Raw genomic sequence first — 17,995 nt, 5'->3', positions numbered from 1 at the left:
CTCTCGAGTCCTTTCGGTTTCTCTCGAACCGCTTTGGTTCCTCTCGGCCCGAATCGGCTCCTCTCGAACCGGTTCGGCTCCGCTCGGATCCGTTCGTCCCCGTTCGGTTCGGTTCGCCCCGGTTCGTCCCGGTTGGCTCCGGTTGGGCTCGGTTCGCCCCCAGTTGGCCCCGGTTCGGCTCGGTTCGCCCCGGTTGGCCCCGGTTCGGCTCGGTTGGGCTCGGGTTGGCCCCGGCTCGGCTCGGTTCGCCCCGGTTCGGCTCGGTTGGCCCCGGTTGGGCTCGGTTTGGCCCCGGTTCGGCTCGGTTGGCCCCGGTTGGGCTCGGTTCGCCCCGGTTGGCCCCGGTTCGGCTCGGTTCTCCCCGGTTGGGCTCGGTTTGGCCCCGGTTCGCCCCGGTTGGCCCCGGTTGGGCTCGGTTGGCCCCGGTTGGTCTCGGTTCGGCGCGGCTCTTGCCGTCGGGGCTGGTTGGGGCCCGGTCGGTCCCCGGTGCGGGGAACGCACCCCGCGGAGCCGCCGCCTCCGCCCCCGAGAGAGACCGCGGGGAGGAAACGGGGGGAGAGAGAAACGGGGGGAGAAACGGGCACCGCCCTGAGAGCGGCGAGAGGGGACACAGCGACACCGCGTGGCCACCGGGGGGAATGACGGACAGAGAGACCGACGGGGGGGCACAGGGACAGAGGGACAGAGGGATATGGGGACAGAGGGACAGAGGGGACAGAGGGACTGAGGGACAGAGGGACAGAGGGGACAGAGGGGACAGAGGGACTGAGGGACACAGGGACAGAGGGACAGAGGGACGGAGGGACAGAGGGACAGAGGGACTGAGGGATATGGGGACAGAGGGACAGAGGGACGGAGGGACAGAGGGACAGAGGGACTGAGGGACAGAGGGACAGAGGGACTGAGGGATATGGGGACAGAGGGACAGAGGGACGGAGGGACAGAGGGGACAGAGGGACTGAGGGACAGAGGGACAGAGGGACTGAGGGGAGAGGGACAGAGGGACTGAGGGATATGGGGACAGAGGGACAGAGGGACTGAGGGGAGAGGGACAGAGGGACACAGGGACAGAGGGACAGAGGGACGGAGGGACAGAGGGACTGAGGGATATGGGGACAGAGGGACAGAGGGGACAGAGGGGACAGAGGGACAGAAGGACAGAGGGACAGAGGGAGAGAGGGACTGAGGGACAGAGGGACAGGGACGGAGGGACAGAGGGACTGAGGGATATGGGGACAGAGGGACAGAGGGATGGAGGGACAGAGGGACGGAGGGACAGGGACGGAGGGACAGAGGGACGGAGGGATATGGAGACAGAGGGACTGAGGGGACAGAGGGACGGAGGGATGGAAGGACAGAGGGACAGAGGGACAGAGGGACTGAGGGATATGGGGACAGAGGGACAGAGGGGACAGAGGGGACAGAGGGACAGAAGGACAGAGGGACAGAGGGAGAGAGGGACTGAGGGACAGAGGGACAGGGACGGAGGGACAGAGGGACTGAGGGATATGGGGACAGAGGGACAGAGGGACGGAGGGACAGGGACGGAGGGACAGAGGGACGGAGGGATATGGAGACAGAGGGACTGAGGGGACAGAGGGACGGAGGGATGGAAGGACAGAGGGACAGAGGGACAGAGGGACTGAGGGACAGGGACTGAGGGACAGAGGGACTGAGGGATATGGGGACAGAGGGACAGAGGGACTGAGGGACAGGGGGACAGAGGGACAGAGGGACAGGGACTGAGGGACAGAGGGACTGAGGGATATGGGGACAGAGGGACAGAGGGACGGAGGGATATGGGGACATAGTGACGGGGACAGAGGGACACGGGGACTCAGGGCCACTCTGGGCCCGATCCTGCACCCACTGAGCATCGCAGCGAGACAGCAGCTGCTGAGAGACGGGACTGGGAACGATGGGACGGACTGGGAGGGACTGGGAACTACTGGAGGGACTGGGAACTACTGGTGGGACTGGGAGAGCCTGGGTGGGACTGGGAACTACTGGTGGGACTGGGAACTACGGGAGGGACTGGGAGGGACTGGAGGGACTGGGAGGGACTGGGAGGGACTGGAGGGACTGGGACCTCCTGGTGGGACTGGGATCTACTGGAGGGACTGGGAACTACTGGTGGGACTGGGAGAGTCTGGTGGGACTGGGAGAGCCTGGTGGGACTGGGACCTACTGGTGGGACTGGGACCTGCTGGTGGGACTGGGAGAGTCTGGTGGGACTGGGAGAGCCTGGTGGGACTGGGACCTACTGGTGGGACTGGGACCTGCTGGATGGGACTGGGAGAGTCTGGATGGGACTGGGACCTACTGGTGGGACTGGGATCTCCTGGAGGGACTGGGAACTACTGGTGGGACTGGGATCTCCTGGTGGGACTGGGAACTACTGGTGGGACTGGGATGGCCTGGATGGGACTGGGAGAGCCTGGTGGGACTGGGATCTCCTGGTGGGACTGGGAACTACTGGTGGGACTGGGACCTACTGGTGGGACTGGGAACTACTGGATGGGACTGGGAGAGCCTGGATGGGACTGGGATCTACTGGTGGGACTGGGAGAGTCTGGATGGGACTGGGACAGCCTGGTGGGACTGGGACAGCCTGGATTGGACTGGGACCTCCTGGATGGGACTGGGAGAGTCTGGATGGGACTGGGAGAGCCTGGTGGGACTGGGAGAGCCTGGATTGGACTGGGACCTCCTGGTGGGACTGGGATCTCCTGGTGGGACTGGGACCTCCTGGTGGGACTGGGATCTCCTGGTGGGACTGGGAGAGCCTGGATTGGACTGGGACCTCCTGGTGGGACTGGGATCTCCTGGTGGGACTGGGACCTGCTGGTGGGACTGGGATCTCCTGGTGGGACTGGGATCTCCTGGTGGGACTGGGAGAGCCTGGATTGGACTGGGACCTCCTGGTGGGACTGGGATCTCCTGGTGGGACTGGGATCTCCTGGTGGGACTGGGACCTCCTGGTGGGACTGGGATCTCCTGGTGGGACTGGGGCATCTCCGGGGTGCTGCACCGTCCCAGCACCTTCATCTCATGGAGACCGAAGAGAAGGCAAAGAGGGACTCCCACCGTGGGGAGATCGACGTAGAAATTTATTGGAAACCCAAAACCCACTCAAAATAACGAAAGGAGGAGAAGAGGAGGAGGAGAAGAGGAGGAGAAGAGGAGAGGAGGAGGAGATGGAAGAGGAGGAGGAGAAGAGGAGGAGAAGAGGAGGAGGAGAAGAGGAGGAGATGGAGAAGGAGGAGGAGAAAAGGAGAAGGACGAGGAGGAGGTGGTGGAGTTGGAGGAGGAGGAGGAGATGGAGGAGGAGAAAAGGAGGAGGAGGAGGAGGAGGAGATGGAGTTGGAGGAGGAGGAGAAGAAGAGAAGGAAGAGGAGAAAAGGAGAAGGACGAGGAGGAGGAGATGGAGTTGGAGGAGGAGGAGAAGAGGAGAAGGAGGAGGAGATGGAGATGGAGGAGGAGGAGAAAAGGAGAAGGACGAGGAGGAGGAGAAGAAGAGGAGGAGGAGAGGAGGAGAAGAGGAGGAGGAGAAGAGGAGATGGAGAAGGAGGAGGAGAAAAGGAGAAGGACGAGGAGGAGGAGATGGAGTTGGAGGAGGAGGAGAAGAAGAGAAGGAGGAGAAGGAGAAAAGGAGGAGGAGGAGGAGGAAGAGAAGGAGGAGGAGGAGGAAGAGAAGGAGGAGGAGATGGAGGAGGAGGAGAAGAGGAGAAGGACGAGGAGAAAAGGAGAAGGACGAGGAGGAGGAGATGGAGTTGGAAGAGGAGGAGAAGAAGAGGAGGAGGAGGAGAAAAGGAGGAGAAGGAGGAGGAGAAGAGGAGAAGGATGAGGAGGAGGAGAAGAAAAGGAGGAGGAGGAGGAGAAAAGGAGAAGGAGGAGGAAGAGAAGGAGGAGGAGAAATGGAGAGGGAGAAGGAGAAAAGGATAATGCGAAGGAGAAGAGAGGGAAGGAGAAGGAGGACACAGAAAAGGAGGAAGAGGAGGAAGGAAGAGGAGAAGAGTGGTCCTCTCCTCCTCTGGGGCTCCGTCGGAGCGCAGAACAACCATCGCCGCGTGAGGGGAGGACAGAGGAACCGCAGAAGGTTTGGCCCACGCCCACCAACCCTCCCCAACGTCCATCGGAGGGACCACCGTGGCCACCGGCAGGACGGGACCCCTGAGGGCAGGAGCCACCGCGAGACCTCCGGACCCCCTGAGGAGGGTCCACCAGCGCGTTGGTGGCCCAACGTGACGTTGGGGATGGGGCCACCTTCCTCCTCTTGAAGGACTTTGGGGCCTTCTGGGACCGTCTCCGCCCTCTCCGAGTGGTCGGGAAGGAGAAGAAGAGCTCGAGGGCATCTCGAGGGGGACGCCGTGGGCATGGCCACCGCGTGGGTCCTCCAGGGTTGGGGCAAAGCTTCTCGCTGAAGGCATCTCCGAGTAGGTAAGGCAAAAGGAATTCCGTTCTCTCCATCCCTGGGGAGCTCCTCAGCTTCGGGGTCTCCCGTGGTCCAAAGTCCCCCGAGAAAGCAGGTGGAGACGATGAGAGGAGCAACCACCCCAAACCCAGGAGGGGTTCGTCACACCGGGAGCATCTCCGTGCCGTGAGGACCCATCGGGACACCACCGGGGATCGGCTTCTGCCCAGGGTTACACCCAGATTGTCCCAGACCCCGGTGGCACCTGCTCTGGTGGGACCAACCTTGGTGGGACCAACCTGGGTGAGACCAAGGCTGGTGGGACCAAGCCTTCAAGCCTGGTGGGACCAGTCCTGGTGGGACCAACCTGGGTGAGACCAGCCCTGGTGGGACCAACTCTGGTGGGACCAACCCTGGTGGGACTGAGCCTGGTGGGACCGAGCCTGGTGGGACCAGGTCTTCAAGCCTGGTGGGACCAGTCCTGGTGGGACCAAGCCTTCAAGCCTGGTGGGACCAACCCTGGTGGGACCAAGCCTGGTGGGACCAAGCCTTCAAGCCTGGTGGGACTGAGCTTGGTGGGACCAAGCCTTCAAGCCCGGTGGGACCAAGCCCGGTGGGACCAAGCCCGGTGGGACCAAGTCTTCAAGCCTGGTGGGACCAGTCCTGGTGGGATCAACCCTGGTGGGACCAGGGCTGGTGGGCCCAAGCCACCAAACCTGGTGGGACTGAGCCTAGGGAGAGCAAACCGTGAAGCCCAGTGGGACCAACCCTGGTGAGAAGCTTGGCCAGGGGGACATAGACCTGGAGGAACCCTGTAGGGCTGCTTGAGAAGAGCCCTCAGGGCTGAGGAGGTCCACACGTGCTGGGTTGGAGGACAGGGGAGGCTGGCAGGGTCCACAGGAGGCCATCACCATCCATGAATGGTGGTCTGTAGGACCTGAGGGACCACAGGAGGCCATCACCATCCATGAATGGTGGTCTGTAGGACCTGAGGGACCACAGGAGGCCATCACCATCCATGAATGGTGGTCAGAAGGACCAGAAGGACCACAGGAGGCCATCGCCATCCATGAATGGTGGTCTGTAGGACCTGAGGGACCACAGGAGGCCATCACCATCCATGAATGGTGGTCAGTAGGACCAGAAGGACCACAGGAGGCCACCACCATCCATGAATGGTGGTCTGTAGGACCAGAAGGACTACAGGAGGTCATCACCATCCATGAATGGTGGTCTGTAGGACCAGAAGGACCACAGGAGGCCATCGCCATCCATGTATGGTGGTCAGAAGGACCACAGGAGGCCATCACCATCCATGAATGGTGGTCTGTAGGACCAGAAGGACCACAGGAGGCCATCACCATCCATGAATGGTGGTCAGAAGGACCACAGGAGGCCATCGCCATCCATGAATGGTGGTCTGTAGGACCTGAAGGACCACAGGAGGCCATTGCCATCCATGAATGGTGGTCTGTAGGACCTGAAGGACCACAGGAGGACGGTGGGTCCATGTGCAGCAGTCAGCAGGGCAGGAGGAGTGGTGGGACACCGAGAAGGTCCAGAAGGATCCATGCATGGTGCTGAGTAGGACCAGAGGGAAGATGGTGAGGTCCATGCGAGGCAGTTGAGGGGCTTCAGAGGGTCAGAGGAGACCATCAGGGTTGACGGACGGTGGTCTGTAGGACCAGAGGGACCATGGGATGCTGCCAAGGTCCATGCGTGGCAGTCGGTGGGATTAGAAGGACCGCGGGAGACCATCAGGGTCCATGCATGGTGCTCAGTAGGACCAGAAGGACAATGGGACATGGGCAGGGTCCAAGCATGGCCGTCAATAGGACCAAAAGGACCACAGGAGACCATCAGGGTCCATGCGTGGTGGTCTACAGGACCTGAGGGACCACAGGAGACCATCAGGGTCCATGTGTGGTGGTCTACAGGACCATAGGAGACCATCAGGGTCCACATGTAGTGGTCTACAGGACCTGAGGGACCACAGGAGACCATCAGGGTCCATGCGTGGTGGTCTACAGGACCATAGGAGACCATCAGGGTCCACGTGTGGTGGTCTACAGGACCTGAGGGACCACAGGAGACCATCAGGGTCCATGCACGGTGGTCTGGAGGACCACAGGAGACCATCTGGGTCCACGTGTGGTGGTCTACAGGACCACAGGAGACCATCAGGGTTCGTTCATGGTGGTCTGGAGGACCAGAGGGACCACAAGAGACCATCAGGGTCCATGCGTGGTGGTCTGCAGGACCAGAAGGACAATGGGACACTGGTAAGGTTCATGCATGGCAGTCAGTAGGACCAGAGGGACCACAGGAGACCATCAGGGTCCGTTCATGGTGGTCTGGAGGACCACAGGAGACCATCTGGGACCGTTCATGGTGGTCTGGAGACCATCAGGGTCCGTTCATGGTGGTCTGGAGACCATCAGGGTCCATTCATGGTGGTCTGGAGACCATCAGGGACCGTTCATGGTGGTCTGCAGGACCACAGGAGACCATCAGGGTCCATTCATGGTGGTCTGGAGACCATCAGGGTCCGTTCTTGGTGGTCTGGAGACCATCAGGGTCTGTTCATGGTGGTCTGCAGGACCACAGGAGACCATCTGGGACCATTCATGGTGGTCTGGAGACCATCAGGGTCTGTTCATGGTGGTCTGCAGGACCACAGGAGACCATCTGGGACCATGCATGGTGGTCTAGAGACCATCAGGGTCCGTTCTTGGTGGTCTGGAGACCATCAGGGTCCGTTCTTGGTGATCTGGAGACCATCAGGGTCCGTTCTTGGTGGTCTGGAGACCATCAGGGTCTGTTCATGGTGGTCTGCAGGACCACAGGAGACCATCTGGGTCCGTTCATGGTGGTCTGGAGGACCACAGGAGACCATCTGGGACCATTCATGGTGGTCTGGAGACCATCAGGGTCCGTTCATGGTGGTCTGCAGGACCACAGGAGACCATCAGGGTCCATTCATGGTGGTCTGAAGACAATCAGGGTCCATTCATGGTGGTCTGCAGGACCACAGGAGACCATCAGGGACCGTTCATGGTGGTCTGGAGACCATCAGGGTCCGTTCTTGGTGGTCTGGAGACCATCAGGGTCCGTTCATGGTGGTCTGGAGACCATCAGGGTCCGTTCATGGTGGTCTGCAGGACCACAGGAGACCATCAGGGTCCGTTCATGGTGGTCTGGAGACCATCAGGGTCCATTCATGGTGGTCTGCAGGACCACAGGAGACCATCAGGGACCGTGCATGGTGGTCAGCATGGCAGGAGTTGTGAAGCCCCTCACGCTGGAGATGCTCATGGCCACCTTGGTTGGTGGGACAGCTTCTTCCATCGAGGAGACTCCTGGGTGGCCACCGAGGCAGAGAAGATCCCCCCTGATGGTGGGGACCCTGCGTGGTGGAGCCCAACCTCCCTGTGAGGAGCCTCGTGTAGCCCTTCGCAGAGGACCTGCCTGGTGGGACCGAGCTGGGGGAGGGCCACGAGGCCACGGGGTGGTGGATCTCGGGGGGGTTTCATCCCATGGAGCTGCTGGGAAGAGGCAGGAGATGATCTCCATGTGGTGGGGACGGGCGAGGAGACACCAGCGGAGCATCTCCACGGCCATCGCTCTCCAGGTGGTGCCTCTTCCCTTCTCCACCCAGAGCCGATCTCCTTAGGTGGACCTCATCCGGAGTCCTCTGCCCTCCTCCCACAGCCCCAGAGGTCCACGAGGACCTCCCACCCCACTTCCAGAGGACGACACCTCCATGGAGGGGTTCCACCAAGGACGCGGTCCCCGTTGTCCCCAGGTAGGACCGCGTCTTCTCCAACCTTAAGGCAGTTGAAAGCGCCTCCACCCAATGTCCTCGGCCACCAAAACCCGGCGTCCCAGGGGCCACCAGGGTGGAGGGGACACCTGAGAACCTACCCTGGAGCAGAGGGGACAACCACCGCCGGAGAACGGACCTCACCCTGGTGCTCCCCAACCCCTGGTGTCCACCCAACCCCTTCTCCTCCCGCTGGGCCGGAGCTCCCGAGGGCTGGAGATGGTGGTGGTGGTGGCCCCGGGCGGTGCGGTGTCCCCTGGTGGTGTCACTCCACGCAGCCGTTGAGTTGAGCGTCGGTCCCCTCAGGGTCGTAGTCCTCATCCAAGAAGTCCAAGGAGTTGTTGCTGGGCAACCCCCGGATGGTGAACTTGTGGGACACTTTGGTCCAGTGCTGGCGGTTGGTGGCCACCCGCTCGTAGAGCTCCGACGCTTTGGGGAAGAGGTCCTGCAGCAACCTGGGGTGGAGGCAACCACCGGCCATGAGATGCACCTCCGGACCTGGAGGCCACCACGCGGTCTCCATCTTCACTGCTTGGAACCCCCCTGAGATCCTGGAGAACCTCTGCCCACCATCCCTGGTCCCATCCTGGCATGGGCAATGAGTGCCACCACGCATCCTCCATCCCCACTGCCTGGAACCCCCCTGAGATGCTGGAGAACCTCTGGTCCCACCATCCCTGGTCCCACCCTGACATGGGAAGAGGTGATGAGCAATGGGTGCCACCACACGTCCTCCATCCCCACTGCCTGGAACCCCCCTGAGATCCTGGAGGATCCCATGTCCCATCCTGGCACAGGAGATGGGTGCCACCCCGCGTCCTCCATCCCCACTGCTTGGAAGCCCCCTGAGATCCTGGAGAACCTCTGGTCCCACCATCCCTGGTCCCACCCTGGTCCCACCCTGGCATGGGAAGAGGTGATGGGTGATGAGTACCACCACGCGTCCTCCATCTCCACTGCTTGGAACCCCCCTGAGATCCTGGAGAACCTCTGCCCACCATCCCTGGTCCCACCCTGGTCCCACCCTGGCATGGGAAGAGGTGATGGGTGATGGGAGATGGGTACCACCACACATCCTCCATCCCTCCTGCCTGGAACCCCCCTGAGATGCTGGAGAACCTCTGCCCACCATCCCTGGTCCCATCCTGGTCCCATCCTGGCATGGGAAGAGGTGATGGGTGATGGGTGCCACCACGCGTCCTCCATCCCTCCTGCCTGGAACCCCCCTGAGATCCTGGAGAACCTCTGGTCCCACCCTGGCATGGGAAGAGGTGATGAGCGATGAGTGCCACCACATGTTCTCCATCTCCACTGCTTGGAACCCCCCTGAGATGCTGGAGAACCTCTGCCCACCACCCCTGGTCCCACCCTGACATGGGAAGAGGTGATGGACTATGAGTGCCACCACACATCCTCCATCCCCACTGCCTGGAACCCCCCCGAGATGTCCCCTCGGCCGGTGGCTCACTTGTAGATGGGCATGGCGATGTGCTCCATGAAGCTGATCTGCAGCTCGGGGATGTAGGCCTTCTCCCGGTCCATCATCTCCAGCGGGCGGTTGCCCATGGCCTTCTCCTGCAGCGCAGGTGGTGGCGTCACCGCTGGTGGGGACATCCTCTCCCCATTCCATGGCCAAACCTCTCCTCCCCCCTCAAAGTCATCCAGATCCCACCTCGGCGCCGTTGGCCAACGCTTGGCCCAAGGCCTGGGGCCACCTACCAGGTCCCCCTGGGAGAAGAACTCCTTGTAGATCAGCTCCTGCGGAGGACACAGAGACGTCGAGGTGGAGGTCCCACCTGAGGTCACCCCACCACCCTCCCTGACCTCCATCCCCACGGTGGGCGACGAAGGAGGAGGTGATGCCTCTTGGGTGGTTCCTTCATGGTGGAACCTCCTCCATGAGCCACCAGGTCCCCCCCGCGAGGTCCAAGGTGGTCCCTGGAGAAGGGTGGTTGCCCCAAGGGTTGGTGGGGTGGCTTTCCCAGAGGTCAACCGCACTCACCGCGATCTTCCTGGTGGTCTTCCAGCCTTTGGTCTGGTCGGAGAGGTCACAGGAGGTCATGAGTAGGCAGAGGAGAAGGTTGTGGTGCTGTTTGTTCTTGGGGTCGTAGCCCACTGCCGGGTGGGAGAGGACACGGCTGGAGGTTGCGGTGGGGTTGGGGTCTTCTCCAGCCCCACCACCCCCATCACTGAAGGCTTTGGGGACCTTCTGGTGCCACCTCCAGGCCTTGGTGGGATGGGTTCCCACCACCCCCCGTTCAACGCCGAGCTCAGGAGCTTCACCTTCTGCCATCTTCTGGAGGTCCTTGAAGATGCGCAGGTGGTGGGCCAGGTCGGTGGCCAAGATGATGTCCCTCATGAGGTCCAACATGCGCTGGTAGTCCTGGAGGACCACAAAAGGGAGTTACCAACGCCGTGGGGCGTATCCGGAGGTCACGGAGTCATGGAATGGGTTGGGTTGGAAGGTTCCTCAAAGCCCATCCAGATCCAACCCCCTCCCGGACATGGAGAAGCCCTTGGAACCATGGAATGGGTTGGGTTGGAAGGTTCCTCAAAGCCCATCCAGATCCAACCCCTCCCCGGGACACGGAGCAGCCCTTGGAACCATGGAATGGGTTGGGTTGGAAGGTCCCTCAAAGCCCATCCAGATCCAACCCCTCCGGGGACATGGAGCAGCCCTTGGAACCATGGAATGGGTTGGGTTGGAAGGGACCTCAAAGCCCATCCAGATCCAGTGGGACACCCAACGTGGCCTTCAACCCCTCCAGAGATGGTCCATGGACTTCTCTGGGCATCCAGATGTGGTGGAAGCTTCCCTGGAAGCTTTCCCTACTGGAAGGTGCTCTCCGGTGGAGGTCGGATGTGGAGCAGAAGGTCCTGAGGAGGCTCCTCCGGGGGTTGGGAGGTGCCACCAAGGTCTGGAGCTCACCTTGCGCGAGAAGTGGTCGAAGATGTTGCAGCCTTGGCTGTTGAGGATGGCGATGGCCTGGGCGAAGTGGTGCCTCTGCAGGAGAAGACGGAGCCGTGTGGGCACGGACCATGGAGAACCGATCCACGAGGGGAGGTTCTGGAGAAGACCTTACCTCCATGACGGAGCCCTCGGAGCTGTAGAGTGCGGCCAGGACCGATTTCTGCGAGGCAGAGGGGTCGCACTCGTGGAGTTGTGGAGGTGAAGGCTCCACCAAGCTGTGTCCCACCCTCATCCATCCCCATCTCCACCCCATCCCATCTCCATCCCCATCTCCATCCCCATCTCCACCCCATCCCATCTCCATCCCCATCTCCATCCCCATCTCCACCCCATCCCCATCTCCATCCCCATCTCCATCTCCATCCCCATCCCCATCCCCATCCCCATCTCCATCCCCATCTCCATCTCCATCCCCATCTCCATCCCCATCCCCATCCCCATCCCCATCCCCATCCCCATCTCCATCCCCATCTCCATCCCCATCCCCATCTCCATCCCCATCCCCATCCCCATCCCCATCCCCATCCCCATCCCCATCTCCATCCCCATCTCCATCCCCATCTCCATCCCCATCCCCATCTCCATCCCCATCCCCATCTCCATCCCCATCCCCATCCCCATCCCCATCCCCATCTCCATCCCCATCTCCATCCCCATCTCCATCCCCATCTCCATCTCCATCCCCATCCCCATCCCCATCCCCATCTCCATCTCCATCCCCATCCCCATCCCCATCCCCATCTCCATCCCCATCCCCATCCCCATCCCCATCCCCATCTCCATCTCCATCTCCATCCCCATCTCCATCCCCATCCCCATCTCCATCCCCATCCCCATCCCCATCCCCATCTCCATCCCCATCCCCATCTCCATCTCCATCCCCGGGTCCCACCAAGCTCCATCATGGAGTTACGGAGATGAAGACCCCACCATGCTGTCCCCGCAGGTCCCACCAAGCCCCATCTCCACCCTTTTCCCCCCCAACTCCACTGACCGAGGCCACCTGGAAGGAGTTATTGGTTCCTCGGTGGTCCAGGTCGTGGCACATGCAGGAGATGAAGAGGGCAAAGATCTCGATGTCTCTGGGAGAGGAGAAGAAGGAGGGAAACTGAGGCAGGCGGGAGGACAAGGCTGCTCCGGGAGACCACGGGGCCCACCCTTGGCCTTACTCCAGGTAGTTGACGAGCTCCAGGTTCTTGTAGAGCAGGTAGCAGAAGTGGGAGACGGAGAAGGCGTGCATCCAGTTGTGGTACGGAGGGTCCCGGTAGCCCTTCTTCACCATCAAGCAGAACCTGAGGTGGGACGGGGTGGACCAGGACCATGAGGACCCCACCGGGACCACCCAGAGCTCCTCTAAGTGACCGTAAGGGATGAAGACAAGGATGGAGCCCCACCTGGTGAGCGTCTGGCGGTCCATCTTGTAGGTGTTGATGAAGTTCATGTCCTGCAGCATGCTGAGGATGGCCTACAGGGGGGACAACGCCCCGGTGGGGACCTCTGGGTGCCACCCACGGCCCACCACCGCCCCCCCTGTGCCACCTCTGGAAGGTAGGGAGATGTTCCGGGGAACAACCACCTCCCGTCCCACCACGCCGAAGGGCGAAGTGGCACTCGGGGACCATCCCTGAAGGTCCTCACCATGGAGGTGTCGTCCTCGGGCAGCGAGCGCGGCGTGTAGGTGAAGCTGGAGAAGTTGGGGTCGATGGTGGACACGGGTTGGATGCCCTCGCTCAGCAGCTTGGAGTACTCATCGTCCGACACCTACAGGAGCCACCGGCACCGCGGCCACAAAGATGGCCCCAAAGTCCATCTCTGGGCCCAAAGCTGTCCCCAAAGTCCATCTCTGGGCCCCAAAGCTGTCCCCAAAGTCCATCTCTGGGCCCCAAAGTCCATCTCAGTCCCCAAAGTCCATCTCAGACCCCAAAGTCCATCTCAGTGTCCCCAAAGTCCATCTCAGTCCCCAAAGTCCATCTCAGGTCCCCAAAGTCCATCTCAGTCCCCAAAGTCCATCTCAGTCCCAAAAGTCCATCTTTGTCCCCAAAGTCCATCTCTGTCCCCAAAGTCCATCTCAGTCCCCAAAGTCCATCTTTGTTTTCCCAAAGTCCATCTCAGTCCCCAAAGTCCATCTCAGTCCCCAAAGTCCACCTCTGTCCCCAAAGTCCATCTCAGTGTCCCCAAAGTCCATCTCAGTCCCCAAAGTCCATCTCTGGTCCCAAAGTCCATCTCAGACCTCAAAGTCCATCTCAGTGTCCCCAAAGTCCATCTCAGACCCCAAAGTCCATCTCAGACCCCAAAGTCCATCTCAGTGTCCCCAAAGTCCATCTCAGTCCCCAAAGTCCATCTCATTGTCCCCAAAGTCCATCTCAGTCCCCAAAGTCCATCTCTGGTCCCAAAGTCCATCTCAGTGTCCCCAAAGTCCATCTCAGTCCCCAAAGTCCATCTCAGGACCCCAAAGTCCATCTCTGGTCCCCAAAGTCCATCTCAGTCCCCAAAGTCCATCTCAGGGCCCCAAAGTCCATCTCAGTCCCCAAAGTCCATCTCAGGTCCCCAAAGTCCATCTCAGTCCCCAAAGTCCATCTCAGTCCCAAAAGTCCATCTTTGTCCCCAAAGTCCATCTCAGTCCCCAAAGTCCATCTCAGTGCCCAAAGTCCATCTCAGTGTCCCCAAAGTCCATCTCAGTCCCCAAAGTCCATCTCTGGTCCCAAAGTCCATCTCAGACCTCAAAGTCCATCTCAGTGTCCCCAAAGTCCATCTCAGACCCCAAAGTCCATCTCAGACCCCAAAGTCCATCTCAGTGTCCCCAAAGTCCATCTCAGTCCCCAAAGTCCATCTCATTGTCCCCAAAGTCCATCTCAGTCCCCAAAGTCCATCTCAGTGTCCCCAAAGTCCATCTCAGTCCCCAAAGTCCATCTCAGTCCCCAAAGTCCATCTCAGTCCCCAAAGTCCATCTCTGGTCCCCAAAGTCCATCTCAGTCCCCAAAGTCCATCTCAGGGCCCCAAAGTCCATCTCAGTCCCCAAAGTCCATCTCAGTCCCCAAAGTCCATCTCAGTGTCCCCAAAGTCCATCTCAGTCCCCAAAGTCCATCTCAGTGTCCCCAAAGTCCATCTCAGTCCCCAAAGTCCATCTCTGGGCCCCAAAGTCCATCTCAGTCCCCAAAGTCCATCTCAGTCCCCAAAGTCCATCTCAGTGTCCCCAAAGTCCATCTCAGTCCCCAAAGTCCATCTCTGGTCCCAAAGTCCATCTCAGTGTCCCCAAAGTCCATCTCAGTCCCCAAAGTCCATCTCAGTCCCCAAAGTCCATCTCTGGTCCCAAAGTCCATCTCAGTGTCCCCAAAGTTCATCTCAGTCCCCAAAGTCCATCTCAGGGCCCCAAAGTCCATCTCTGGTCCCCAAAGTCCATCTCAGTCCCCAAAGTCCATCTCAGGGCCCCAAAGTCCATCTCAGTCCCCAAAGTCCATCTCAGTGTCCCCAAAGTCCATCTCTGTCCCCAAAGTCCATCTCTGGGCCCCAAAGTCCATCTCAGTCCCCAAAGTCCATCTCAGTCCCCAAAGTCCATCTCAGTCCCCAAAGTCCACCTCTGTCCCCAAAGTCCATCTCAGTCCCCAAAGTCCATCTCTGGTCCCAAAGTCCATCTCAGACCTCAAAGTCCATCTCAGTGTCCCCAAAGTCCATCTCAGTCCCCAAAGTCCATCTCATTGTCCCCAAAGTCCATCTCAGTCCCCAAAGTCCATCTCTGGTCCCAAAGTCCATCTCAGTGTCCCCAAAGTCCATCTCAGTCCCCAAAGTCCATCTCAGGACCCCAAAGTCCATCTCTGGTCCCCAAAGTCCATCTCAGGACCCCAAAGTCCATCTCTGGTCCCCAAAGTCCATCTCAGTCCCCAAAGTCCATCTCAGGTCCCCAAAGTCCATCTCAGCGTCCCCAAAGTCCATCTCAGTCCCCAAAGTCCACCTCTGGTCCCCAAAGGTGTCCCCTGGGCCACCGCCCAGGGTGGTGGTGGTGTCCCCACCCCCGTCCCACCTCACCTTCATGTGGTACATCATCATCTCGTTGGCCAAGTGGCTGCGGTACTGCGCCTCATTGACCTTCTTGTAGAGCAGCGACTGCAGAGTGGAGGGGGTCAGGAGCGTTGGGAAGGGACGGATCCTCCAACGTCCGTCCAGAACTTCCCACACCAACCCCGTCCCTCGGGGTGTCCTTGTTCCTCATCTGTCCTCTCCCATCCCATCCCATCTCATCCCATCCCATCCATCCCATCTCATCCCCATCCCATCCCATCCCATCCCATCCCATCCCTCCCATCCCATCCCATCCCATCCCATCCCATCCCATCCTCTCCATCCCATCCCATCTCATCCCATCCCATCTCATCCCATCCCATCCATCCATCCCATCCATCCCATCCATCCCATCCATCCCATCCCATCCCATCCCATCCCTCCCATCCCATCCCATCCCATCCCATCCCATCCCATCCATCCCATCCCTCCCATCCATCCCATCCCATCCCATCCCATCCCATCCATCCCATCCATCCCATCTATCCCATCCCATCCCTCCCATCCCATCCCATCCCATCCCATCCCATCCATCCCATCCATCCCATCCCATCCCATCCCATCCCATCCCATCTATCCCATCCCATCCCATCCCATCCCATCCATCCCATCCCATCCATCCCATCCATCCCATCCATCCCATCCCATCCCATCCATCCCATCCATCCCATCCATCCCATCCCATCCCATCCATCCCATCCCATCCATCCCATCCCATCCCATCCATCCCATCCCATCCATCTCCATCCCATCCATCCCATCCATCCCATCCCATCCCATCCATCCCATCCCATCCCATCCCATCCCATCCATCCCATCCCATCCCATCCATCCCACCCATCCCATCCATCCCATCCCATCCCATCCCATCCCATCCATCCCATCCCATCCCATCCCATCCATCCCATCCCATCCCATCCCATCCCATCCCATCCCATCCCATCCCATCCCTCCCATCCCATCCCATCCCATCCCATCCCATCCCATCCCATCCCTCCCATCCCATCCCATCCATCCCATCCCATCCATCCCATCCATCCCATCCCATCCCATCCCATCCATCCCATCCCATCCATCCCATCCCATCCCATCCCATCCCATCCCATCCCATCCATCCCATCCCATCCCATCCCCATCCCATCCATCCCATCCCATCCCATCCCATCCATCCCATCCCATCCCATCCATCCCATCCCATCCCATCCCATCCCATCCCATCCCTCCCATCCCATCCCATCCCATCCCATCCCATCCCATCCCTCCCATCCCATCCCATCCATCCCATCCCATCCATCCCATCCATCCCATCCCATCCCATCCCATCCATCCCATCCCATCCATCCCATCCCATCCCATCCCATCCCATCCCATCCCATCCCATCCGTCCCATCCCATCCCATCCCATCCCATCCCATCCGTCCCATCCCATCCCATCCCATCCATCCCATCCCATCCCATCCGTCCCATCCCATCCCATCCCATCCCATCCCATCCCAGGATGGGTTCCTCTCTCCTACGTGGGCGATGCTGATGCCGCAGTAGATGGAGAAGGCGGTCGCGAGGTCCTCATCGAATTTGCTGAACCAGGGGCCGTTGATCTTATTGACGAGTTCCGCCACTCCGATGACCTCTGGAGCAGAGAGGGGACACGGAGCGGGGGGTGACCACCAGAGGGGACACCAACGGGACCGTGTCCTGGAGGACACCATCGTGTCCATACCCTGGAGGACACCATCATGTCCATATCCTGGAGGACACCACCGTGCCCATATCCTGGAGGACACCATCGTGTCCATACCCTGGAGGACACCATCATGTCCATATCCTGGAGGACACCATCGTGCCCATATCCTGGAGGACACCATCGTGTCCATATCCTGGAGGACACCATCGTGTCCATGCCCTGGAGGACACCATCGTGCCCATATCCTGGAGGACACCATCGTGTCCATGTCCTGGAGGACGCCATCGTGCCCATGTCCTGGAGGACACCATCGTGTCCATATCCTGGAGGACACCATCGTGCCCATGTCCTGGAGGACACCATCGTGTCCATGTCCTGGTGAACACCACCGTGTCCATATCCTGGAGGACACCATCGTGTCCATATCCTGGAGGACACCATCGTGTCCATGTCCTGGTGAACACCACCGTGTCCATATCCTGGAGGACACCATCGTGTCCATGCCCTGGAGGACACCATCGTGCCCATATCCTGGAGGACACCATCGTGCCCATACCCTGGAGGACACCATCGTGCCCATACCCTGGAGGACACCATCGTGTCCATATCCTGGAGGACACCATCGTGCCCATACCCTGGAGGACACCATTGTGTCCATATCCTGGAGGACACCATCGTGCCCATATCCTGGAGGACACCATTGTGTCCATATCCTGGAGGACACCATCGTGTCCATATCCTGGAGGACACCATCGTGCCCATATCCTGGAGGACACCATGGTGTCCATGTCCTGGAGGACGCCATCGTGCCCATGTCCTGGAGGACACCATCGTGCCCATATCCTGGAGGACACCATCGTGCCCATATCCTGGAGGACACCATCGTGTCCATATCCTGGAGGACACCATCGTGCCCATATCCTGGAGGACACCATGGTGTCCATGTCCTGGAGGACGCCATCGTGCCCATGCCCTGGAGGACACCATCGTGCCCATATCCTGGAGGACACCATCGTGCCCATATCCTGGAGGACACCATTGTGCCCA

General features: G+C 60.2%; 1 protein-coding gene across 1 annotated transcript in view; it reads right to left on the bottom strand.

Moving 5' to 3' along the window:
- Positions 1-7,413: 7,413 nt before the first annotated feature.
- PDE2A (phosphodiesterase 2A) overlaps positions 7,414-17,995 on the bottom strand; it is a 144,786-nt gene continuing 134,204 nt past the window's right edge. The window contains exons 19-31 of the mRNA XM_054079289.1: positions 16,782-16,894; positions 15,232-15,309; positions 12,847-12,969; positions 12,603-12,673; positions 12,378-12,500; positions 12,203-12,290; positions 11,321-11,368; positions 11,167-11,241; positions 10,521-10,620; positions 10,240-10,352; positions 9,957-9,995; positions 9,706-9,812; positions 7,414-8,692 (exon numbers count right to left, since the gene is read on the bottom strand). Of these exons, the coding sequence (XP_053935264.1) occupies positions 8,503-8,692; positions 9,706-9,812; positions 9,957-9,995; positions 10,240-10,352; positions 10,521-10,620; positions 11,167-11,241; positions 11,321-11,368; positions 12,203-12,290; positions 12,378-12,500; positions 12,603-12,673; positions 12,847-12,969; positions 15,232-15,309; positions 16,782-16,894 (1,268 nt within the window). The 3' untranslated portion in view covers positions 7,414-8,502. The remainder of the gene's footprint in view (positions 8,693-9,705; positions 9,813-9,956; positions 9,996-10,239; positions 10,353-10,520; positions 10,621-11,166; positions 11,242-11,320; positions 11,369-12,202; positions 12,291-12,377; positions 12,501-12,602; positions 12,674-12,846; positions 12,970-15,231; positions 15,310-16,781; positions 16,895-17,995) is intronic.

Source organism: Cuculus canorus, chromosome 1 (assembly GCF_017976375.1).
Source record: "Cuculus canorus isolate bCucCan1 chromosome 1, bCucCan1.pri, whole genome shotgun sequence".
Lineage (NCBI taxonomy): Eukaryota > Metazoa > Chordata > Aves > Cuculiformes > Cuculidae > Cuculus > Cuculus canorus.
Note: the sequence above shows the minus strand (reverse complement) of the source record. Positions and strands in the feature narration are given on the sequence as shown.